At 41.3% G+C, this 25,645-nt stretch overlaps 1 protein-coding gene across 1 annotated transcript in view; it reads left to right on the top strand.

The window, feature by feature from the left end:
• The window catches only part of LOC127657223 (ALK tyrosine kinase receptor), a 751,733-nt gene that overhangs the window by 438,013 nt on the left and 288,075 nt on the right, over positions 1-25,645 (top strand). Inside the window, exon 4 of the mRNA XM_052145921.1 lies at positions 20,447-20,648. Coding sequence (XP_052001881.1) covers positions 20,447-20,648 — 202 coding nt within the window. The remainder of the gene's footprint in view (positions 1-20,446; positions 20,649-25,645) is intronic.

Here is a 25,645-nt window from a genome sequence, read left to right as displayed (position 1 = left end):
AATTACCCATTAAACATGTTATCATACACACACCATATGGGGTGTACTAATAACATATGGTGATACTAATAATCAATGTTTAAAATTCAAATAAAATTTGAATTTAATTCATATAGGTATACTGTATATGGTATATCCTTCATTTATAAACTTTAATCTTGGGCCATGGTGGAAGAACATTTAATTTACCAGAATTTTGGGGATGTCATTTACTCAATGTACTGCATTATTAATATATTCCAATTTTATTTTAAAAAGTGAAAATAAAGTGGTGGACCAAATGAAAATATAGATGGCTGTGTAATTTCTTTGTTTGTTTTGTTGTTGTTATTTTTATTTGGACTGTATCGAACTTAGTTAAATATGGAAATATGTCAAATCAGAAGTGCTATGTAGATATGTAGAAAGGTTATTCTACACATCAATACACATAATAAATATGCATAATCCCCTGGGGCTGTTGCAATTTCTTTGAATTACAATTCAGTAAATTAGTCTTCCTGTCAAATTTTGCTAATTCAATATCCATTTAATATCCTGTGAGGCATGGACAATTCAATTTAAATTCTAAGGCCATGTGTTTAGTGCTACAGTGGTCTGATATGTAAACAGACTGTCCCCTCCTTTGTCCGCACACAGATATTTTGGTCGGACAAGTGGAGGATGCACATGAAGAATGTGTTTATCAGCTAAAATATCCTCTCTTTCTATTTTCTTGACCTTTGCCTATTGGATCTTTCATAACTCTGTAATTCTTTGTGACCTTTAAATGATTTGCTGAATGCAAAGTATTTTAATTTTGCCATACTCATTTATAAGAATTAACGTCTAGGTTACGGATGTAACCTCCGTTCCCTGATGGAGGGAATGAGACATTGTGTCGAAGAAGTGACACTAGGGGTCTCTCTTGAGTGCCGAATATACCTCTGATCTATGAAAAAAGGCCAATGAGAAGTTGGCTGACAGAATGTGCATGTCCCGCCCCCGGACATACGGGTATAAAGGCGGGGAAATGCATCTGTTTCATTCAGGGTTTTTCTGAGGAGCCGGAAATGGTCCGGCCACAACAGTGGCTCGGCTCAGCGACGTAGTGGGGAGGACACAACGTCTCGTTCCCTCCATCAGGGAACGGAGGTTACATCCATAACCTAGATAGACATGGCGATCAGGGGCCAGTGGGAACTGTCCAAGGGAGATGTGGGTCCACTCGCATGGGGACCATACCACAGAAAATACACACAGGGGGAAGTCCATTTAGGAGCCCGACCAGTGCAGCACCTATTCTAGTACAGGGTAGATTGAGTACCCGCATTGGATGTGGTCGGCGAATTCCTCCGCTGATTTCGTGGACCAGAGGGATAGGGAGGATTCATCTTGGGATAAGAGCGCACGAGCAGAGGGAAAGGGCGCTAGGTGCGATCCACCCGGTCAGTTTGTCAGCGTGTTACCGAGTTCTACCGGCTCGGACCTGAGAAAACACGGGACGAAAACGACTCATCCCTGTGATTGTAAAATCTCGACAGCCTCCCCTCCAACCTCTCCTGCAGGAATGAGAGCACTGACCTAACTGCGCACCTCTGTGGGTCTTCAGCCCGGGAAGAACACCAATTTGCGAACAAGCGCCACTTCATGGCTTAAAGTTGCCTGGTATAGTGGGCACTGGCTTGGTTGATCGTGTCTACTACGGCAGGTGGTAGATCAGCTAGATATTCCGCATCCCGTCCAGGGGCCAGACGTGGAGGTTCCAGAGGTCTGGGTGTGGATGCCAGAGCATGCCCTGAACTTGAGAAAGAAGATCCTTCCTCAGGGGAATTCGCCAGGAAGGGGCTGTCACGAGGAGTATGAGATCCGAGAACTAAGTCCGAGTGGGTCAATAGGGGACCACTAGAGTGACTTGTTCCTCGTCCTTCCTGACCTTGCACAGCACCTGTGCAAGAAGGCTCACTGGGGGAAATGCATACTTGCGCAGCCCCATGGGCCAGCTGTGTGCCAGCCCGTCTTCCCCGAGGGGAGCCTCCGTTCGGGCGTACCAGAACGACAGTGGCAGGTCTCTCGGGAGGCGAACAAGTCTACCTGTGCCTTGCTGAACCGTCCCCAAATCAGTTGGACCGACTGGGAGTGAAGCCTCCACTCTCCGCTGGGTAAGCGTTGTCATCATAGCGCATCCGCCACCATGTTAACTTTGCCCGGGATGTGAGTGGCACGCAGCGACTTGAGTCGACGGGTGAGTTGTGACATGTACGCCGCCTTGGCGATTTATGTACGCAACCGTGGTGGTGCTGTCTGATCTGATCAAGATGTGTTTGCCCTGCATTAGTGGGAGAAAACTCTGCAGGGAAGAAAGTACAGCCAACAACTCTAGGCAGTTGATGTACCAGTGCAGAGGGGCCCCTTTCCAATGGAAAGGGAGCGTGCCCGTTGCACACGGAACCCCAACCCAATTTGGAGGTAACCAGGATGCGTCGGGACACCTGCTGCAAGGGGACTACTGTCCGCAGAAAGCAGAGTTCTTTCCAGGGTTTGAACTTTTGGCGGCAGGCGGGGTGATGATCACACGGTGCGTGCCGTGGTGCCATGCTCGTCTCGGGACTCCAGTCTGGAGCCAGTGCTAAAGCGGCCGCGGAGGAGGCCATATGCCCCAGGAGCCTCTGGAAAAGTTTTAAAGGGACCGTTGTGCCCGACCATTTCAGCACTGACTGCGCGCGCTCCTTGGTGAGCCTCGCTGAGTCTAACTCCATGCCGAGAAAAGAGATGCTCTGAACCGGGCTTGCTTTTTTCTCAGTTGACCTGAAACCCTAAATGGCTGAGGTGCCTGAGCAACTGGTGGGGGGCCTGGGCCTGGCAAATTGAATTGCATAACCGAGTCGAATGGTCCTGGCCAGCCAGCGTGACGGATTGGGAAGTGAGAGCCACGCGTCCAAACTTCGAGCTAGGGGCACTAAGAGGACGGTTATTTTTGATGTACCCAGCGGGGCAGAGCAGGTAATGTCGTGTTGGGAGGCAAGGATGCGTCCCAGGGCTCTGGTGCTGAGAGAAGACTCGAAGCACTTACCTTGCTCCCCACACCTGGCAGGGGGCGGGTTAGTGACTGAGGAGGAGGTCACGTGGGGGCGTCCTCTGGACTCGTCCGAACCGGCCGGCCGGGGAACAGTCCACACAGACCGGCACCGCCGCTCTTTCTTTCCCTTCCCACTATGTGCTTATGTATTACACACACACTGGCCCGCACTCTTGCCGGCCAAATATTATTCCCCCACTCACAAGGGCTCCCCCGGGTCCCCCGGGGCTCATGCAGTGGATGCTTGGCGCGCATGGCGTTGACAATGGGTTCCCGTAGCGTAAGCTAGCTTACGCAATACGAGAGAACCTCTCGTAAGAGAACGAATCGGTTACCTAATGTAACCTCGGTTCTCTCTAGATGAGGGAACGAGTATTGCGTAGCCGGCCGTGCTCGCGCCACGAGCAACTTTCGCTTCATTCAATGAAAACCAGGGTTCCAGCCTACGAACTTACGCTTATATGCACTCTAGCCACGGCCATTCTGGCGGGCTTCGATACAGTGACGGCGCGGGCGCCTCTCATTGGACGCGAGTTCACTCAAGTTCGTCTATAGGCTGCAGCAGTTGCCGCAGAGCAACCAATGAGCTCGCTAGCTAGCCCGCTCAAGGTATGCAGCTGCTGCACTGCGTTGACAATGGATACAAAATTAAGGATAATTTTTTGGCTTCAATATCTCAGAAAAGATGAATCTTTCTGGCTGACGGCGAGAGGTCTGCATCCAGTGTGCCGGGACTGTTGAGGTGTGGTGGCAGAGTGCCATGAGAATGGCATTTGTGGGCCAGGTGACCCAGAGACAAAGGAAATAGCTCTTTTACTTAGAATGTTGGTACCACAGCCCGAAAGGCGTGTGGCAAATGAAAAAAATACAACAAAGGATTCTCCTCCCGGCCCTCCACTGGGGGACAGAGTGGTCTTCTCACCAGCTCCGGAGTGAGCGGGGGGCGTGCGCTTCCTGTGGGGTGCTCAAAATAGGGGCTGAGAGCTGGTCCCGGGTTGAGGCGGAGCTGCACGTTTCTTAGCCGCAGGAGGACGCCCTCGGCGAGCAGACAGAGCGTGGCCCGTGCCGGCAGGCTTGCGGTGGGGCAGGATGTGCGATATGGCCTCCGTCTGCTTCTTCGCCGCGGAGAACTGCTTGTGGAACTGAAATGGGGTAAAAAAAACTGCACTATAGCCATATTTTCATCATCCTTGATGATAATTCCCTCATGAGACTGGGATGCTTGTTTTGACAATAAAACCTTTGCTTCTGGTTCAGCAAAGTATTATATTTAAGAGGGTGTAGTCTTGGCAAAATATGCCATATGACATGTTCCCCTTTTTATGTGTGTGTGTTTGTGATAACAAAAATTTTGTTCCTTTGGGTATTTTAGTCTTAATTTTAGATCTGGCTAGGTTTTTTTTTGTGTGTGTGTATGCTGCACTTTGTTCTTCACTGTGGCCTTTTTTGTGGCATTACAGAGCCAAACAGATAAAAAACATCCTAGTGTCAGTTGAGAAAATGTCAAAACAAAGAAAGGAATAATCAAACAAACAGGTGTTCAGGGTTTGGCTGAGAGAGCACAACAGATCTTGTGTTGTCTTATTAGCCTAATAAACAACACCAGATGCATTTGCTGTTGGACATGTTTATTTACAGCTAGGCCAATAAGATCTTCAGAAACCCTATGCCATTTGATATTTCATTTATCTGTTTATTACATCATGTATCATAATGTGGCAGCGGGGGCGTGGTCAAGCGCCCGTCCGAGAGAGAAAAGCGGTAAGGGCGCTTACACCTGAGCTAAATTATGTCTAACACCTGTGTCTAATTGCAGTAGCATGAGGAGAGCGGCATAAATAGCAGCAGCAAGAGAGCCTAGAGAGAGAGAATTATGGGCATGTCCGTCATGTGTGTTTGTTTATGTGTTTTTGAGTTTTCATTAAATTATTATTTATATTGACAAGCCGGTTCTCGCCTCCTCCTTGCCCATCCTTTAACCGTTTTACACATAATTTTTCTAGACTGCAATGATTTGGTATGCAAAACATTTAGCCTCACAGTTAAAAAAGGCATTCACCTCTAGAAGAATCACAATGCCTAATATGGTGTTCAGTAGGATTGGAAGTCCCACCTTAAAATTAAAAGTGCCAATTTTTTACACTATAACAGGCACGCTTTAGATCATCCTGAAAAACACAGTTCCCTTTCAAGTCGGTCTCTCAATAAGGCTTCGGTAGCTGATGCTATGGGAACTCCTCCCAGGAATGATGATCTCTAAAGCCTGTATAGAATCATGCAAATCTATTGGCAATTGGCGCTTGATGCTCCACAGGCATATAAACAGGAGCACATTTCCATTTCGTCCGAATTTGTCTTTTTTAGGCTCACAATTATATATTTTGTGCTCTCCAAGCCCCACTCATCCCTACGTCATTCTGATCTGCACATCTAAACAGCGAGGGTATTATTTTTTATCTCCATGTTGTTCTTCCAAAGATAAGCATATCCTTTGCACTACAGTGTTGTGAATGTAATGTTGTGTTGTGTGTTTCTTTCTAGCTAAATAAATTAAAAGATCAGTTTTCTTTTCATGTCTTTTGCCAGTTTTTATCTAGTGATTTATCCCTCTGTTAGGCATGAGCCCTGTTTGCTTTGCCTGAGCCCACACTGAAACAGTGTTCACTGAGATTGATTGTGTTCATTGCAAGAGCATGTAACTCAAAATGTTTGCTCCCAGCTTGCTTTCTTCAGAAAGATGATGCCAGTCCCCTCTCCTCTAGATATACGACCTCTGTGGCTCCTGAGGGACCACAAAAGCGAGGGAAGTGAGAACATGATATAGAGCACAGAGAGTTTGAGGATGATTTGTCGCCAGCTGAGACGTTGCATCTCTCCTCTTCTCCATCTCAATTGGCTTTGCCTGTTCAGTGTCTCAGTGATGGTGCTTTGGCATGCTGCGATCAATCACGTTTAGCGGTGGAGATGATGTGAGGGAGACATTAGGGGAAAACACATGCATATCACTAAGCAGCTTTCTCACTTTCTATGCTGTTGCGAGCTGGACACGAGTTTGTGAAGTGACACAATTCAATTCATTGCATTTATTTTCTTTTATTAGCAACGTACCAAAATACTGCCTTGTCACAACACAATGATTTAAGGTGAACACAGTGATTTCTTCCTGACCTCGAGAGGGCCACTTAACAAAAAACCCTCTGTGTCCCCAATGCAGCCCTCTTGTTTTCCCTGCCATCGTGAGCCAGGAATGAGTTCATGGTGTAATGCAGGTCACTTCAGTGTCTACTTTTACTGTTGTTGGTGACATGGCACTAAACTGCCCCAATAAGTCCAGAAAAAATGCCTCTGTGACTCCAAGGCCAGCCCTCCCACTTACCCCAATATTGCGAGCTGGGAACGAGTTTGTGGTGTAATGCAGTTCACATTGATGCCTGTTTTTACTGTTGTTGCTGATATGCCAGAAGGCTGCAATGTTTCAATATAAACAAAAGAACCCAGTAGCGTATGCACTAAAGCCCTGCGGAGTGATTTCTTCTGCTCAATCATGTTAAGCAGCTGCCCCTAACTCCTCACATACTTACCAAATGTGTCAAAGTGGAAATAGCTTTACGGAGGCTAAACAGTGTCCGCTTATTAAACTACCTTGCCGATTGGCTGCTGTTATCCCATTAGGAGGAGTTGTTCTGTTGCTTACACACTTGAAGCCTTTGGGAAGTCAATTGGGCAAAGAGTAGCATTTGGGAAGTCAATTGGGCAAAGAGTACCCTTGTGCTTAGTCGGCAGGCTCTTGAAATGAAACTCAACTCAGTAACCATATCGGCTCATCTGACTGACACACGCATTCAGTCTATTCTCTAATGCTTGAAAAAGTTCAAGCTGAGAGCAGCTTTGCTGCTTCGATTGTTCCAGCGAGTGTTGGGGTTGATAACCGCCTCGGCTGCCGTCACCCCTATTGGATTACTGCACGTGAGAACTCTTCAGTGCCTGGTCTACTTAAGGATGACTTGTCATATGTGGTGAGCAGTCAGTGCTACTGTGTAGCCACGCTTGCAACTTGGAGAGCACCTTCAATTTATCCATTTATTTGACACAACGTTGTCACGACGGACACGTATTGCTCAGGCTGGTGTGTCTGTGATGTCTGGTGGGAGAAGCATCCCCTGTTGATAAGTGCAATGCACATCCCTGGTCATCTGAACTGCAGTGCAGACTTGCTCTCACATCAGTACTTCAGACAAGGGAAATGGAGACTTCATCCTCAGAGAGTTCAGGGGTTTTGGGAGGTATTCCAGGAAGCCAAGGTGAACCTGTTTGCCTCCCAAAGACGACACATTGTACCCTTTGGCTCTCCAGGACACAAGAGCCACTGGGCATGGAAACCCTAGCTCACAAATGTCCAGCAGAACACAAGTATGCTTTCTCTCCTGTCTGCTTGCTACACCAAGTGTTGTAAGTTTCGTGGAGAGGAGTGGCCCAAACACCCTTGGTATCTGGAGTTGCTTGAGCTGTTGGATGCTAATCCATATATAATTCCCTTGAGTAGAGATCTACTCATGTCTGGCCCTTGAATGGGGCTAGTCACACACTCAGGGGTTGTTGCAGTCAGTGTTCAACACATATCACAAGCCAGAGCTCCCTCGACAAGCCGGCTCTATGCTTTGAAATGACACGCTTTGCCCTGTGCAGGTCCAAGGGGTCAATACAAATGGTTTGACATGAAGGTTTAGTGTTAAAAAATTTGTTCACGCTGGCAGGAGGATGTCCACCACCATGAACATTCTCTGGTTCAGTTGAGCGCATCACCAGCTTCATTGGAAAAAAACTTTGATTAAATCAAGACTGTAAAAGTGATATACTGTACTTCCCTTCCAAATAGAAGAATTTTCAAAGAAATTGTATAGAATGCCAAAAGAAGGTCTTTGACAGAAACACTTTAAGTTTCGACAGTGTAGGGATTTTTGTACTCACTTGCCCAAAACATGTGCTTATTTATAGCTTTAACAGCATTAACATTGACCACAAATTATCAACTGAACTTGATTTATTGATGCCTATACAAAATTAGTAAAACTAATATTACAGAGTTCATATCAAATGAAGAAACTCTCCAACCAGTCATTTTAGAGGGCATTATTATAATTGTTTTCTAAATAAACAGCATCTTTCCACAAACATTTTGCCCCACGCCATGCAATTCTTCTTGAAAAACGATATACAATTTGTGAAGCAGAGTTGAGAATAAACAATAATTTGAAGAAATAAATGCTAGCACCAAAGAAACACTTTAAAATAAGTTTTAAAATTAAGGTTTAAAACATTTCCTCTAATGTATGTTATTTTTTTAAGGTTAATTTTACTCTGTTTTTTTTTCATTACTTATTTAATTTAACTTCTGTCAATATGTAGTCATTGAACACTGTCTTAAAGAACATAAAATAATTGGAAATCTTCCACACAATTTGCACATGGACTGGAGCAATTTTTGAATATATGTAAACTTTCAAGAATCTGAGAATTCACGTCAGAACGGCTTTATGAATGATTTACACAAAAACTTGTTCTGCTCATGAGGCCCATGTGGGCAGGTAACAGAACATCTCAGTTAAAAATGTAACCTTGGTTCCATGAAAGGAGGGAACTTTGAGTACCTTTGCTGCACTTCTGATTTGTCATTGTTTAGGGACTGAGACTTCTGTCGAAAAATCTTGATGAAATGCGAGGTGCTCCAAGTTTAAATGCCTGCGATGTTGCCCACATAAGGGGCAGAGCATCAAGTGCCATCTGCTAAAAGACTGGCATGATTCTATATGGGCTTCAGATATCATCACTCCTGGGTTGAGTTCCCACAGCATCAGCTACTGACCCAGCGTCTCTTTCCCTCCTTTCACAATGGCATAATTTATGATGCAAATATGAGTCACTGCTGTTCTGGCAAGCAGATTGTCTGGAGAGTATATTGGATCACGCAAATGGGCCTGAGTCATGGGCTTTGACCATGCATCTATTATTCAGAGGCTTTATATCTTCCCAACCTAAACTGAAAGCATTTAAATGTACTGTATCTGTTTATTAGGATTTCTTACATTTTGCATGTTAACATGTTGTTAACTTCCTAGAATTTAGAGAAAATAAATGTAGATCCAGGCATGAACTTCTCTCTGAAAAGCATAACTTTGGTTGATTTATTGTGCATAAAAGATGGATGGATACCAAGAAGGGTTGAAACTGAAACTTAGAAAATCTCCATTTTAATGTAAATGATTACATTTTTAATTAAATGCTTAAGCACGGTTGTAGTGTTTGACAGTTGACGTGGTTTTGGCCATATTGTTTAATTGTGGCCAAAATTGACAAGATTAATGGAAGTGACACAAACACATGTAATGTGATTGCATGTGATGTAGAACATTAAAGAGACTCTACTAAAACCACTTAGATGCAATACCTAGTTATGGTCCTTTTGCTGGAAACTTAGCAAATGCACACAGAACAGAATGCTTTTCGTAAGCACTTGAAATTGCATCAATAAGCCAATGAGACGGTGTTTGCTTGGACACCGAAACACCCCTTATGCAGCCACCAAAACACACAAACAACTACTCTGTCTGGTCAACATAAACTGGCAGAGCCCGAACTGGGCAAAATATACGTAACCTTTCACGCTCCTCCGTCTGAAATGGGGGAGGATAGAAAGCCTGAAAATGAATGATCTGCGAGCAAAATTACATAAAAATAACCTGCTCAATGGTGTGTTAAAACCCTTGAGCACCCTGGCGCAAAATCCATACATAAGGGAATGGTTGACAGGGTATGCAAATCACCGACTCTCAGTCAAAATTGTATTAGTGACTGTTGCCAAGGGCTCGAACAGAGCACCTGAAGTTCCTCTAAAACAACAGATAAATCTCATAAAGGAACATGGACAGGAAGAAAAGTCTAAGTCTGCATACCCCATTGCATAAAACGAGAGACAAGAGAATGTCTGCCAACAGAGAATCCATTGATAAGTGCATACTCAGCTGCTTTATCGGCAAAATAGACTTAGGCAAACCTGGACCCAAAACACTTCTGCATTGTACCTCGTGCTATACACAAAGAAGCAAAAATATGCCTTGAAAGGATAAAGCCTCCTGGTTGAGCTCTAGCATTTAGAATGGTATCACAATGGGGGATAACCCATCATTCAAAAGAGCGCCCCATTGAGGGGCCATACCCATAACTTCCAAATGTCTGGCTGGGGGTGCCAAATGCTGTCCCAAGCCAACAACATGTCTGTTCTGACTGGAATCTCCCAAGTCACTTTCTACAGGAGAGAGAGACCAGAGTCAAAAACTCTATTTGAAATGGCAAAAATGGTACCAATAACAGAAGCTGAACCCGATCCTCCCGAACTCTCTGCAGAACTGCTTGCAGTAGACTGATTGGTGGAAACGCATAAAGATGCGCTGCCAGCTACTGATGCAGCAATGCATCGATGCCCAGTGATACTGGGGGCAAGAGGGAAAACCAGAGGGGACAGTGCAATGTCTCGCTCAAAGTGAACAGGTCCACTTCCGCTCTGCCTGACCTTCTCCAGATTCTCGATGGCCCGTCCAAACCCAATTGGCGGGACAACCCTCATATACAGTGCCCCAAACCATAGATGAGTCGTCTGTTGTAATAACATTGTGGCAACACATCTGTCCCAATGGAATGCCTGACATCAGAAAGCGGGTCCATTTCCATTGTAACAGAGCTTAGTAGCACTCATGCGTCACTTTGAAGAAACGGGACGCATTCTTCGGTGTTTGAAGTCCCTTTGTGGAGTTCATAAAGCACTGAAAAGGTCTCGCATTCAACATGCCCAGGGAAAGGAAAGCAGAAGCCGCAATCATGAGCACCGAAGCCTGTGAAATATTCTCACAGGGAGAATGCATCCCACTCTGGACATCAGAACGTGAACCGGAGACAACGCGCATGCATTGCCAGCAAATCCAACTTTTGTCCTGCCAACAGAACACTCTTGTCTAGGTTTACACACAGCCCTAGATTGTTCAAATGGCTGAGAACGACATCTCGATGTTGGGTATCCAAAGTCTCAGAGTGCGCTAACTCCAACCAATCGTCGAGATAATTAAAATTGCAGATGCTTTGAAGCCTCAAGTCTGTCAAAGCCTCATCCATGCATTTTGTGAAAGTGTGAGGTGCCGGAGAAAATCAGAATGATAGGATGCAAAATTGATACACTTTGCCTCCGAAAGTGAATCAAGGGCCTGTGCTTCTGCTCAATCTGAATATGGAAATAAGCATCCTTCAAATATATTGTCAGAAACCAGTCCCCCGGCTGTACTTGTGACATTGTTTGTTTCCATGTCAGGATTCTGAATTGACATTTCATAAGAGTGAAATTCAAACATCTCATATACAGAATGGGATGCAAGCTGCAATCTTTTTTCGGGACCAGAACATAACAGCTGTAAAAGCTGCATTCTCTCTGAGCAGTGGGAATCCTCCTCTATTGCCCACTTTTCTAAGAGAGAGTGAATTTCCTAATAAAAAGTGAGGCTTCCCGAACAGAAACTTCTGCCAGAAAAACCCCACTGAATACTGAATAAAAAAAAAAAATCTTTCTTTATTGTATTTAGGCATGCCAGCATGTGCAAAGCTGAAACAGCCTGACCCGAAGCCTGGTAGGCCTTGCTCAACAAGGACGGCGTCACCCTGCGCAGCTTTCATACTTTCCATATGTTCACCCAAGAAGGAGAGAGATGGGCAGCCAGCGTCTCTTCCATCGCCAGGACCAAAGTATATCCATGGTTGGATGCTCGACGCACAATAGAAAACTCAAGAGGACAATTGATATGTGATCCTGTCAGAGTAAGGTTGATCCCAGAACTTTGAAATCTCATGATGAAGGTGTGGGGGAAAAGGAAGTGGCCTACAAGGCATAGCTGCACATTGGCCCACTAAAAAATATTCGTCCAAGATCGATTTATCAAATCAAATCAAATCAAATCACTTTATTGTCACACTACCATGTACACAAGTGCAACAGTAGGTGAAATTCTTGTGTGCAGTTCCGAGCAACATAGCAGTCATGACAGTGACGAGACATATACCAATTACAATAAACAACATACTTACACAAAACAATTTACATATCAAATGTACACATACTTAAACAAAACAATTTACAAATCAGATGTACACATACTTACACAACACAATAATTATATACAATGCAGAATATAGAACAGAATATACAATACAATACAATAAGTGGGAGTATATGAAATATATATGTGTATATATATATATAGCAGTTGTATTGAGGAGAATATGTTGACAGTCCAGTGTGAGATTATAGCTGAATAAAGTGCAGTGCTAATTATTGATCCTGATAGATCAAGAGTTCAACAGTCTGATTGCTTGGGGAAAAAGCTATCATGTAGTCGGCTGGTGCGGGTCCTGATGCTGCGATACCGCCTGCCTGATGGTAGCAGTGAGAACAGCCCATGACTTGGGTGACTGGAGTCTCTGATGATCCTCCGAGCTTTTTTCACACACCGCCTGGTGTATATGTCCTGGAGGGAGGGAAGCTCACCTCCGATGATGTTCCTGGCAGTTCGCACCACCCTTTGCAGGGCTTTGCAGTTGTGCGCGGTGCTATTGCCGTACCAGGCAGTGATGCAGCCAGTCAGGATGCTCTCTACAGTGCTGGTGTAGAACCGTGTGAGGATGTGGTGGTTCATTCCAAACTTCCTCAGCCGTCTCAGGAAGAAGAGGCGCTGGTGAGCCTTCTTCACAACGGCCTCAGTGTGGACGGACCATGTGAGTTCCTCAGTAATGTGGACACCGAGGAACTTGAAGCTGCTGACTCTCTCCACCGGTGCTCCATTGATGGTGATTTATGATCCTCCGACTCTGTTTCATCCGGCCAGTCCAGGTGCAACTTCTTCACTGCATGTGTAATAACCTCCGGCAAGTCTAAGTTACATATGGTCTGGAATTCAAACTGCTAGGAGGCAAGTCTTCAGCCTGGCTGCCAGCGAAATCATCCTCAGCGTTGAAGGAAACCGCTGTGCAGGCCTCAAGTCTTGGACGCAATTGCCCGCATGTAAATTCCATAGGATAACTTTGAGCCAAATCTGGGGAGAGTGACAGAGAGAACCGATGGTTGGCTTGCTTCTCAGCTCCCATTTCCTTGGTGTCTGCGCCAGCCTCCCGCTTGACCGAATATCCAAAAAAGCCTTTCGTGGCGCATCCTAATATTCATTCATTCCTACTGTCGGCAATCCGAACCCTCCAACATGGCCTCCACAGACCAAACCCCAGACAGGCAATGCACATGTCATGGGAATCTTCACCAACGATAAACCACATGCACTGAGGCAAGCTCTTCTTAAATTCAATCCTGTGTTGCCAGTCAAAAGGTAGAATAATAATGACCCTTGAGTCACTAGTACAACATGGGCCAGACAAAAAATCTGACTCGATGGCGCAAAAGCAAGTGTCTTTATGGAGCCCATGACTTAGCTCCCTAGGTGTGTCGCTTAAACGCTATCAGTCAATAAATGTATAAGGGCTTCAGACCATGTGACACTCAGATGGTGTCCCATAGCGAATACGCAGCTCGAGTTCCTACGAAAGGGAACCGAAGTTGCGTATCTGTACGTGAATATCATTAAATGAGTATATTGTAATTTTTCTTCAAGGAATTAATCAATTAATTACACTGCTGTCTTTTACTAAAAGTTATCTTGAATGGCTAGGCAGCAAATAAGAAAACTTAAATGCATTCAACTGCATCATATACAGTATGCCTCCCATGACCCATATGTGTAAAGAACTGTAACTGTAACTGCCACCCTGGGACCAATCGGACCATCCAGGACCGGTTCTGGTTGCCGTGTATGGACAGAGATGTAAGAAGGCTCGTCCAGGGATGTCCGGAGTGTGCCATGTCAAGGACCCCATGGCAACTACCACCTGGCAAACTCCTTCCGCTGCCTGTTCTGCGTCACCCATGGTCACACCCTCGGAGTGGACATCATAACGGTCTTACAGCCCTCTGAAAGATTTACCTGTGTGCTAGTAACAGTGGACCGATTCTCCAAGGCCTGCAAGCTGGTTCTCCTCATGGGTCTTCCCACTGCCTTGGAAATGGCTGAGATGCTATTTAATAATGTATTCCTTAATTATGTAATCCCCAAAAACTTCATCTCTGACAGAGATCCCCAGTTCATTTCAAGAGTCTGGAAGGCATTCTTCTCCATCATGGGTGTGACAATCAGCCTCTCTTCTGGATACCATCAGCAGTGTAATGGACAGACAGAAAGAAAAATCCAGGAGATTGGCCGATTCCTCAGAACCTTCTGTCATCGCCGTCAGAACCGTTGGAGTCAGCCTTCCATCAATCTCACTCCATTCCAGTGCGTACTCTGCTACCAACCCCCTCTCTTTCCATGGTCCAGAGAGCCATCAGACATTCCATCAGTCAACCATTGGTTTAGAGAGAGCGAGAGGGTCTGGGACTTAGATCACCACCACCTGCAATGGGCTGTGTGAGCCACACTGATGCCTGGAGATCTTTAACTCCTGTTTACCAGCCCGGGCAGAATGTGTGGCTCTCCACTAGGGACATCAGGCTGCACCCACCATGAAAAAGCTATGTCCCCATTACATTGGTCCCTTCAACATCACAAGACAAATAAATCCAATCACATACTGACTCCAACTCCCACCTCAATATTGTATTCACTCTACATTTCACGTCTTCTTTTTGAAACTTCACCACCCATCTCTCTCTCATCAATCCTCAGAACCTGGTCCGGTTGATGAACACCCCACCGCTAATCCTGGAAGACGGACATGTCTACACAAATAAAAATAAAAATGTCTTGACTGAAAAGTAGTTGGTGCATCTATAACTTGACACATTTATTCAAATTTGTATTTAAAATATTATATAATAGCACACGATTTAACAGACGCATGGCCTCAAGTTTTCTGTAGCCAGCTAACTCTCTTTTTATTCTAAATGACATGCCTATTATTGTATGCACAGCATGTTTGCGATTTGCTGTGCATATACTGTAATCATAATATATTGTCAATGACATTCAAATCTAGGAACAGTGCTCTCCATTCCAAAGTCGCAATCTTAAATTTATTTAAATATAAAATAATTGCTTTTGAGTGTTTTAGATCATTGTTTTGGTATTAGTTCATGTAAGCTTCAGTTATTTACATTTTGTACTATGTTTTTGATCTAGTCAATCTAGCCTTGCAATTTTGCCATCTCATTTATCAAGAGTCCTAGTTGGCTCCTAATGCTCTATTTAGGGATTTAAGTAACCCAGCTATAATCTGTAATTGATTAAACAATGGTACTTTGACCCCATGAATTAAGAATAATTTAATACACTTTTTGTTTTGTAAGAGGTGTTTATGTGTACAAACATTCAAATCTGGGAACAGTGCGGACCATTCAGAAGTCTTCAAGAATTTGTTTTACATCATTGTCTCTTTTTTCAGACATTGGGACAATAGCCTAATTCTGGACTGTCAAAATAGTAGATTTAGCAAAACAAAACGATTCTGTGTTTTATAAATTGTTCATAAAATATTTTATTAAATTGTATAGTTTAAGGTCATAAATAGTAGTTAAATATTTCATAGCTGGACAGTTGTTCACATCATGTAATATTTGTATAAATTAAATGTTGATCAGAAATTCATCCAAATTTCCCCAGCCCTTCAGAATATTGCTGCCCTTGCTTGATACACATAACTATGTGAATATAGAAAATGCTAACTTATTTCCCTCCATACATTTCACTGATGCAGTTTTCATTCCTTTTCAATCAAAAGAAGGCCTCTTTTGTCTTTATTCTTGCTCTGGCCCTGTGGAGGAGTTCCTGATTGAGGGAGCTGGATGAGGCTGTTGAGAGGAGGGACTCTAAATCAAAGCCCACAGACAAAGCTTTGATTTCTCTCCTCTCTTTTATTATTTATTTAGTTTCTCTCTCGTGTGTTGTCATTTCCCCTCCTCACATATCTATGTCGGCTCTACACAGTCTCAATGCCTTCTGCTTGGGTCATGAGCCTATGAGTTTCAGCTTCACATACAGTATGATCATATGCAGAGGCGTTTCCAGCATTGAAGGACATCCAGGGCTTAGCCCAGACCATTTTATGCAAATACAGGGATCACTTGAAGAGTTGTTTTTTTTTTACAGTAACACTTTACTTTCAGTCAAAGTACATCTTAATTCTGTGGGTGTAACGGTGTTGACAAAACAGGCAGAAACAATGATGATAAAGTTAAGATGAACCCAAGTGCAGTTTATTCTTATAACGTGAAACAGTATCCCTAACTATGAAAGTGAAAGAAAACAAAACAAGAAACCAAGGACCAAACTAATAATGACAAAACTAGACACGACATGAAATAACTAAGGCTAAGGCTAAGGCTGGACAGGACTGGAACAACACTACAAGGTACATGTACACAGGCAAGACTAAACTATAGCAGGACAACAAGGTTACAAGTACACAGGTTAGACTAAACTATGGCTAAACAACAAGGTTACACAAACACAAAGGCTAGACTAGACTAGACTAGACTAGACTAGACTAGACTAGACTAGACTAGACTAGACTAGACTATGGCAGAACAACAAGGTTACAAGTGCAATACCTGACAACTTACAAAGGCAAACATGAGGGTTTAAATGCACAAGACATGGGTGACAAAGGCTAATAAACAAACAGAACTCTAAAACAAGATAACAAGACAATTAACTAAAACCAATGACAAACTAGAACTGAATCAAAGTAATAAAACAATAAACCAATGAAAACCGGACACATGAACAAGGGAAAACAGGAATTGACAAGACTAGGAAACAGGAACTAAACAGGAAATTTCAAAATAAAAGTACAAAAACAAAAGTCAAATGAGAATATTACAGTGGGACTTTAGTAGAACATAATATGAACTTTTGTGTATTGGTATATTACATTTAAGTCAACAAAACAACTGTCCTAGGGAGTTCAGTCAATCTCTTTTCACCTGCTCCTGTCGCTCTCCCTTCTCATCAAGTGTTGCTGTCTTTTTCTCTCTTGTTATATTTCACTGTCTCATCACTTGCTGTTGTCTCTCTCATCAATTAATATTGTCTCCCTCATCACTTGCTGCTGTTTCTCTCTCTCTAGTACTATTCTCGACTAACTCATCCTCTCTCCTCCCTGAATCATCTGTGATGCAAAAGAACAGATAAAGCACATAACTTATTGCAAATCAGCTTCAAACAACTAATTCATCAAGTGCTACATATTTTAAATAGTAGACCAATACCATTGAAGAAAATGTATTGGGAAGAGCAGATCAGTGGGATTCTTGAATTTTCATGTACATTACCATAAAGTCATCACAAAAGAGTTATATTATAGTGAGTAAAGTGAGGTTAAAAAAAAACATTTAATATAAATAATTTATATTTTTTACATAAATAGTCAAAATGATGTATAAGATCCTAAGTTAAAGCAATGCATGAATGACTTTAGTCAAAGTTCATTGACACCATAGCATCGAACTGTATATAATTCTCAATGTTCATCTGTCAAAATCCTTTCATTAGGATCATTAGGATCATTAGGAGCATTGGGATAAACAATGTTTCACTTTTAACTTTCTCTAAAGTAAAGTGACTGATTCATTGTTACCCCTTTTCCATGCCTGATTCTGGCACAGCTGCTGCTGCTGGCTCCTCAGTCTGTAGCTCATCTTTGCTACCCTCTACAAAACCATTTAATCAAATCAAAGTGTATATTTACTACAAACTAATATCACAAAACAAGTCACACATACATTTTATGTTAATGCTTATTGGTTATCCTTAGAGAAAACAACACCTGATAAACAAGGAAAGTATTCAGTGCAGTGGGATAAAACTAGTGTTTCTGGCTACCTACAGCATGAACAATAGCAAGGTTAAGGTGCGTACACACTGCCAGCGACATCGCGCGCGACAGCGACTCCATACCATTCATTTTCAATGAGAGCACAGTGACTTCCGGCGACACAAGCTGTCGTGACCGTTGGCGCTAGATGTGGGCATGTCCAGCGACGCGACAAAGTTGAGACAGGTTCAACTTTATTCAAATGAAGAGCGACTAACGGAAGCGACAGCCAATAGGAGAGAAGACGGGAGAGCTCACATGATCCTTTTCTCTCTCTCTCAGCTCCTGCAGTAACGGAAAGATGGATGAAAGGCTAATTCATGCTGTTAGAAATTTCCACTGCTCTATGATATGGCTCTTCCCACGTACAAGGACATTTTTAAGAAAAATACTGCATGGAAAGGTGTATCTGAGATCGCGGGGATTTTATGGACCCAGACAGACCGGCATTTGCATTTTCGCCGCAGATAAACAGCCGCTATGGCAAACAGCACGCCTTGTTTCTCATTCATCTTTGATATAAAGCATTTTATGTAATGATTCCATTTATATTTAGTCATTTCCCTCCAAAATGTTTGTTTTTAGTGGCAAGAAAAGAGATTCGCTGTCAACAGCAATGGAATGACATATGTGAATGTCATTTATAAACGTTACTAGGCAACCAGTAGTGGGAACACCCACTAGCGACTTCACCGCCAGCCACTGGCGACCTGCAGCAACAAAGTCGCTGGCAGTGTGTATGCACCTTTATGTAGCCTACACTTTTCTAGAAATGGGCACACTTATCTCGAAATGTGTAGCTGTTATGATTCCTGGTTGTCTGCCCCGTGTTTCTTGTCCCCTGTCATGAACTACATTTCCCACAATTCCCGGCCCTCATCACTGCCAGCACTTAATCATTGTTCTCACCTGTTTGTCGTTTGATCATCACTCTCCCTGTGTATTTAAACCCTGTTTGTTCCCCAGTCATTGTCGAAACACAGGGCAGACAACCAGGAATCGTAACAGTAGCCATTGTTTATCTTCAAATGCGATGATAAGCATGATGGTCCAAGTGCTAACGTAGCCTATGGTAATAACTAGCCTACTGTGGGTGAAAGCCAGCCAGATGATGATCTTCAGACTTTAAGGACCAAAACAATTTTGAATTCTTACCCACTGACTTCTTTCGGAAAAATCCCCAAAGTCTCATTTGCTTCATTTTTGCTGTCTTTCCTGCTAACTGCTGTTAACTTGCCACTACGCAACGATAGTTGATGTCAACGACTGTGCTAGCTCCTCCCCTACCTGCTGCATATTCAACAGAGAGGAAGAAACGGAGTAGCCCATAGGCTACCGACAGCAAAGAAACTTATTCTATAGGCTAGATTATTTTTAAGACCTATGTCTATTTTTACAGGCTGTATGCATTATGTGCAAAGCCAAATCACAATTAAATAAGGCAACTTATGATTAAATATATATATATATATATATATATATATATATATATATATATATATATATATATATATATATACGTATATATACCATTGTGCAGGATGTCACACAAGGATTCATTTGGTAGGAAACATGATACTAAATAATTTTACATTAGCTGGTAGTCCTGTCATAAGTTATGCATAAAACAGTATACAGTACAAAAAACTCTTTACAAGACAGTAATGATCCTATTCACAATATCCTGGGGATATAAATGTGAATTTATAGACAGTCTATAATGTACAGAAAAAAGTCTGTTGTTCTGTGCTTTGGGTCCATTTCTTTTGGGGGAAAGGAGTGAATCAATCTTTCTACATTCTTTGTTATAGCATACAGCTAACCTCCCCCGCTTGGAATATAATTGGGGGTCCACTCTTTGCTGGTCCAGTGGCAGCAAAGACAGTGTAAATGCTTGATAATGATCAGTGGGGGAGGAGACATAACCGAGTCGGCTTGGGGCTACTTGGACATTTGCTTGTTACAGTCTTGAGACATCTGTTGGCTTATTCATTAAATAATGAATAATTGTGTGTCTGATTGGTCCACGTGCTACAATGGTACTCTAAGGTACTTCAAAGGTTACAATGATATTACCATGGTTACATGTCAATGTCCAAAATGTTTTATCTTGTAACATCCTACAATAATGTTTCCTTTGTTAATGGTTTATAAATGGGTTCAATGATGACAATAAGCCAATAACAAATGCATTATAATCCTTGATTTACAGTTATGAATATAAAGGGTGACTTCCATGCAATTCTTGTAAGTTAAAATTGATCACTATTTGGCAGGTATTGCATGACTTTTTATGCATTTCATTGATTTCTAAATGAACCCTTTTATAAACCCTTACAAAGCGAAAATTAATGTAAAGTTTTACCTTTTATCTTTGACTTTCACGATCTCTACATATAGACAAAAATATTTATTTGTCTTTGTCTTGTGATCTTTCTCCAGGGTGGTTCCTCTCAGTCAATAGCTCAGCTCTGTCAGGCCCATGGGTTTTAAGCCCGTGGCTGCGTGCCACCCATCGTCCCTGTGGTTTGGATGTGACTGTTTTTTTGCACCCCAGGCAGAGTGGACTTTACACCGTCTGGCTCATTGAGAGGGACAAGCCCCCACTAGCTCTCCTCACCACAGAGCACCCCCATGTCATCGGGTGAGTTTGCCAATGGCATTTTCTCAAGTACAGAGTATGCAATTCTTTAAACTTTTGAGTCTTAAATCCACATCACTGCACTAACACCACCGACTCCTGTTGCATTTAGTGTGCAGTATTTGCACAAGTTCCAAATTAACAATATTATTTTGGCTTTGCAAGGCAGCACTGTGTTAATATTCTGCAAACATTCTATATCTATTGTTTTATTTTAGGTGTTTTTTTGCAATTAATTCAGATCGAACCACTTACTGTAACGTACAGGCTCGTACATACGGATTTTTCCGTCATTACAGCGGAAACAACATAAAATACTCCGTCATTTTGGGGCATACAGATAAGTGTAAGACATCATTAGAGACTATAAAAGTCTACTTTTATTTGTGTACACTCACAATAACAAAACCTTGTGCATTTGTAAAATAAAGAAAATATAAAGGGTGAGCTGTAAGCAGTCTCTGTTCACGAGCATATGTCTGAAACACATAAAAGAAAATTACTGAAACTCTGTGAATACTTATCACACAAACATTAAACATATGTCTAAAGAAAGCTTTAAATGTCTTCAAAACAATTCAAATTTAAAACAAATATTCTCCTCCAATGTAATCTGTATGAAACAAAGCGATGTACAGTTTCTCCTGGCTCAGCTAACTAACAATTATCTCTAATGTGATCACACCCACGGGCAAAGGGCGCTATTCATATGGAAATGTACTGAGATGATCAATGCAAATGGTTAACATCCCCAACTGTGCCTTAAAAAACAATGTTAATTCACTTTTCTGCACGTTTGAAAGACAGCACGATACACAAGTAAGAAAACTCCTGGATATTGATGAAAGGTTAAAATTTTCCTCAGAAGAAGAGCGGGACTGCGATGAACGTTTGTATTTTGAAGAGTGACTTGATCCAGCCGAGGTTACAATTTCTGACGAGTAAGTCATTCAGTTTTCATTAGTTGACATGCTATTTTATATAAATATGTACATAATTTACTAGTGGGACTGCTTCCAGACTTGCCAGCCAGGATTCAGAGTATTGAAATTTGAAATATGTTCTAATAAGCAAGTTTTAGTTACATTTAAATGCTGTTTCGGCTAAAGCAGGTATTTAAATTGTATGCTGTATGATATAAATATGATATGTAATATGATGTAAAAATAATTTGAATGTTTAGGTTATATTTTAACTAGTGTTTATGCTGCCTCATTATCATCAACAAAGCTTGTGCTTGCAAATATGTGTTCAGGTTAAATTAGTAAAATGCACTTTAAATATACCCATATTAGAAAATAAGCATATTATAATGATTTCTGAAGTATAATGTGACACTGTAGACTGCAGTAATGATGCAGAAAATTTAGCTTTGATCACAAATTGCATTTTACAATATATTTAAATAGAAAACTGTTCTTTTAAATTGTAAAAATTGTTCACAATATCAATGTGTTTTACTGTATTTTGGTTCAAATAAATGCAGTCTTGGTGAGAAAAAGAGACTTCTTTTAAACGGTAGTGTAAGTCTAAAATTAAGTAAAGTCTTTTTGTAATGGAAATTTTGATCATTAAGTCTCCTCACATTCATTCACTTTCTGTCACATTCCTCATTGATAGGCCTAGGGGAGGAGTCTTATCAACAGTGTATGAGGAGTTAAAAAAAGTAAAATTTCAATCATAAAAACCCATTTATTTAAAAAATAGCTAGTTCTTAGAATTTGTCTAGTATGTGGCGCTGTTCTGAAACAGCTCAGGTAGTATCTGGGCATGATGATTATCATATAGGAAAGCGTTCAAGAGGTTTAAGCCAAAATAGCTATTTTTCTATCTCCTGACCAGTAGGGGGCAGTGTGCCAAAATGCTGCAGGTAACCGCAGGGCCTAATGGTGATGACATTTACCAATTATCGTCCCAATCCCTCAAAGCGTTGTGGAGATACAGCCTCAAGATCAATTTTATGTGTTCTTTGTCAAATTCGTTGAAGCGCCATTCGAAAACGGTATGGTTTATCAAAACTCTATTAGTAACTTTTTGTCTTAAGTGCCTTTAGAAGATGCAGGCCAATTTTTGTGCAAATCAGACAAACAGTCTAGTAGGAGTTCAAAAAAGTATGTTTTCAAAACATTTAAAAATGGCGGACAGGACATTTGCTCGATCATGACATAATTGGTATCATTGTTCTCAGCATTAACCACGGAATCAATCAAGACCAGTCTCATGACACTAGGCGAAAGCAGTCAATAGCTATTAGCATTTTTAGAAATTGCATTTTCATTTTTGACCACAGGTGGGGCTGTCCTGAAACTTTTTTCTGGTCCCTTCAGAGCATAGTGCCAAAAACACTTACTGAGTGTCGTAATATGATAAGTTGTTCATAAAATACACCATTTTATGACTAAATTTAAAATGGCTGACGTCCAAAATAGCCACATAGGAAAATGTGGAATTGTTTGACTCAGTATGTAGCATCTAAAGAGACAATTTTCTTTATTTTTCGGCAAAAGTGTTAAAATGTTATAAGCCAAACAATACAGCCTAAAGTCATGTTATTTGGCATGTTATTTATCAATTTGTTGAAGCACCATTCGAAAACGGTATGGTTTGTCAATATTCTGAGAATAAAATGTTGTCATAAGTGCCTCTAGATGTTGCAGGCCAAGTTTTTTGCAAATCGTACAAACAGCCTAGGATGAGTTCGAAAAAGTAGGTTTTTCAGAAAATTCAAAATGGTGGAATTTTTAGGGTTTGAGGTAGAGACGCCAAATTTGCTGTGGCAACAGCTATCTGTGTGCCAAATGTAATATATTTCTAGCAATCGGTTCTATGGGCTGCCATAGACTCAAGAGTGGAATAATAATAATAATAATAGGAACAATAACGACAACAATAGGGGTCTTTCACCCCTTCAGGGCTTGACGCCTAATAATAGGAACACTACAAAATAACAAGAACAGCTTACATTGAGAGAAAAATGTTTATTGCCTTTTATTTATTTAAAAAAAATTATAATGTAAAAAAATCCAATATATTTTTTTCATGAAAAATATTTACAAATGCATTTTCTAAATCCAGATAACAAGCACGTTCCACAGGTTTTGCAATAAACTGGAATAAAACTAAAATGGTAATGAATAAATACCTACAGTATTTAAAGAAACAGTCTTTGAAAATGAATCAAGAGTGGTTGAATTTCACACCAGAGAGTGGGCGGTCACCTTTTTAATTGCAGAGATTATGTGCTCTCTGATTGGTGGATCCATGAAGGACTTCAGGTTTATGGGTAGTGTTGCTTTTGTTTGTTGACCAAATCTAGCGACTCGTGGGCAGTGAACTGCCATTGTAATTTTTTTCCATCCTTATTTTGTAAGCATTTCTTCATGGATGAAAGCTGAAATTTTAGGGTATTCTCTTGATCAAAATGTCACCATACCGTCTTTTTGCTTACATCATCAGAATGTAATTGTCATGCCATTCTCACCTCAGTTCAAACAGAGATTATTTAGCAGAGATGGGCCCCTTCTATCAAAATAAATGGGAGAAATTGTAAAGCCCAACATGCAATGAATGTATAAAGGTATTATCGCCTTACAGGTCAAAGAGCCAATCACCTTTTAGAAACCGACATCACCTGACAATGAACTTGAAAGTTGCACATGCACATTTGCAATACAAGCTGGGAAAATTGCGGGTTTTAGCGTAATCTGATGTAAAGGAGCACAATTTATGATACCGGTGCTGTCAGACTTTACTGCTGTTTTGAAATATGTTCTTTGATCATAATCTTTACCAAAAGTTTTGGGGATTACTGTCTTTTCACATTCAAGTAGATAGGAGCTTCACTTACATGACTGGACATTGCTTCCAGTGAGTGTGTTTCAAAGATGGCCGCAAGACTTGCTAGAAAGACTTGTTCGGATGAGTCTGTCACAGGCTCAACATCTTTGGATTTATTGCATGTGTTTAATATAAATTTAGTTAGATTATACAATCATATTATTATTTAAGATCCCCCAACTCAACCCCATCCCTAAACCTAACCACTAATATAACAAGAATATAACCAACCAACAATGTAATACACATAACAAGCAGATCCATATACAGAAATAATAACTTACAAAACAACTTGTGCTGCTTTTAAAATCTACTGAAACCATACTATAGCTCTGTGTGAGGAACAGAGTGTAACTAACGGTTTAAATCACTGAAAATGTTCCTCTCCGTGAAAATGCATTAGATTGTCGCAATCTGTCATATGACAAGATTGGTCACATGACACACAAGAGCCATTTTGAGTGATGAGTTAAAAATACAGCAGTAGAGTGACATTTCAGTAGTTCAGGGAAAAAAATTACCCCAGTGACATTTTGATTATGAGAGTGTGTAGCTAGGAAATTTTACTCACATTGACCAATGAAGAGTGAATCCACCACAGCACAGGAAAAAGAGGAAACATTCATAGGTTAGCTCAGTGACAGGTGTTCATTGTGATTAGTGGGAAGAAATCTCTGGGGAGGGGGTTGTGGTTATTGAATTGTTCAATTTAAATTTATATTTTGGTAACTCTTACAAAAGTAAGATGTTTGTTACTTGCTATTACACAAGGTAGAGACATATGTTTTATTCGATTACCAAGGTAGCAGTTTTTGTTTAATATTGATTTGATAAATAATAATCTTTCTTAAACTTTTGACTGTTTTCTAAAACTTTTGACTGTTTTCTGTATACTGTATATTCTCTGTTTAAGGATACAGTATACATTTGTTATTGAGGTAGTAAGCACAAAGTTGTTCTCCCAAACTAAGTATTTTTTATTTGTATTTGTTATTAATGTCAGTATCAAGCATACAACTGTATTTATCAAACCAGCCCATAACCAAACTTTGTTATATATTTGTAAACCATTATTAAAATTTACATTTAAATGGATATTTTCAAAATTAGATTGAGTAATTCAAAAATATGTACACATGATTAATAATTGATTGGTAAAAATG

The sequence above is a fragment of the Xyrauchen texanus genome, chromosome 16 (genome assembly GCF_025860055.1).
Source record: "Xyrauchen texanus isolate HMW12.3.18 chromosome 16, RBS_HiC_50CHRs, whole genome shotgun sequence".
Lineage (NCBI taxonomy): Eukaryota > Metazoa > Chordata > Actinopteri > Cypriniformes > Catostomidae > Xyrauchen > Xyrauchen texanus.
The sequence above is the reverse complement of the archived record's forward strand: the minus strand, read 5'-3'. Positions and strand labels throughout refer to the sequence as shown.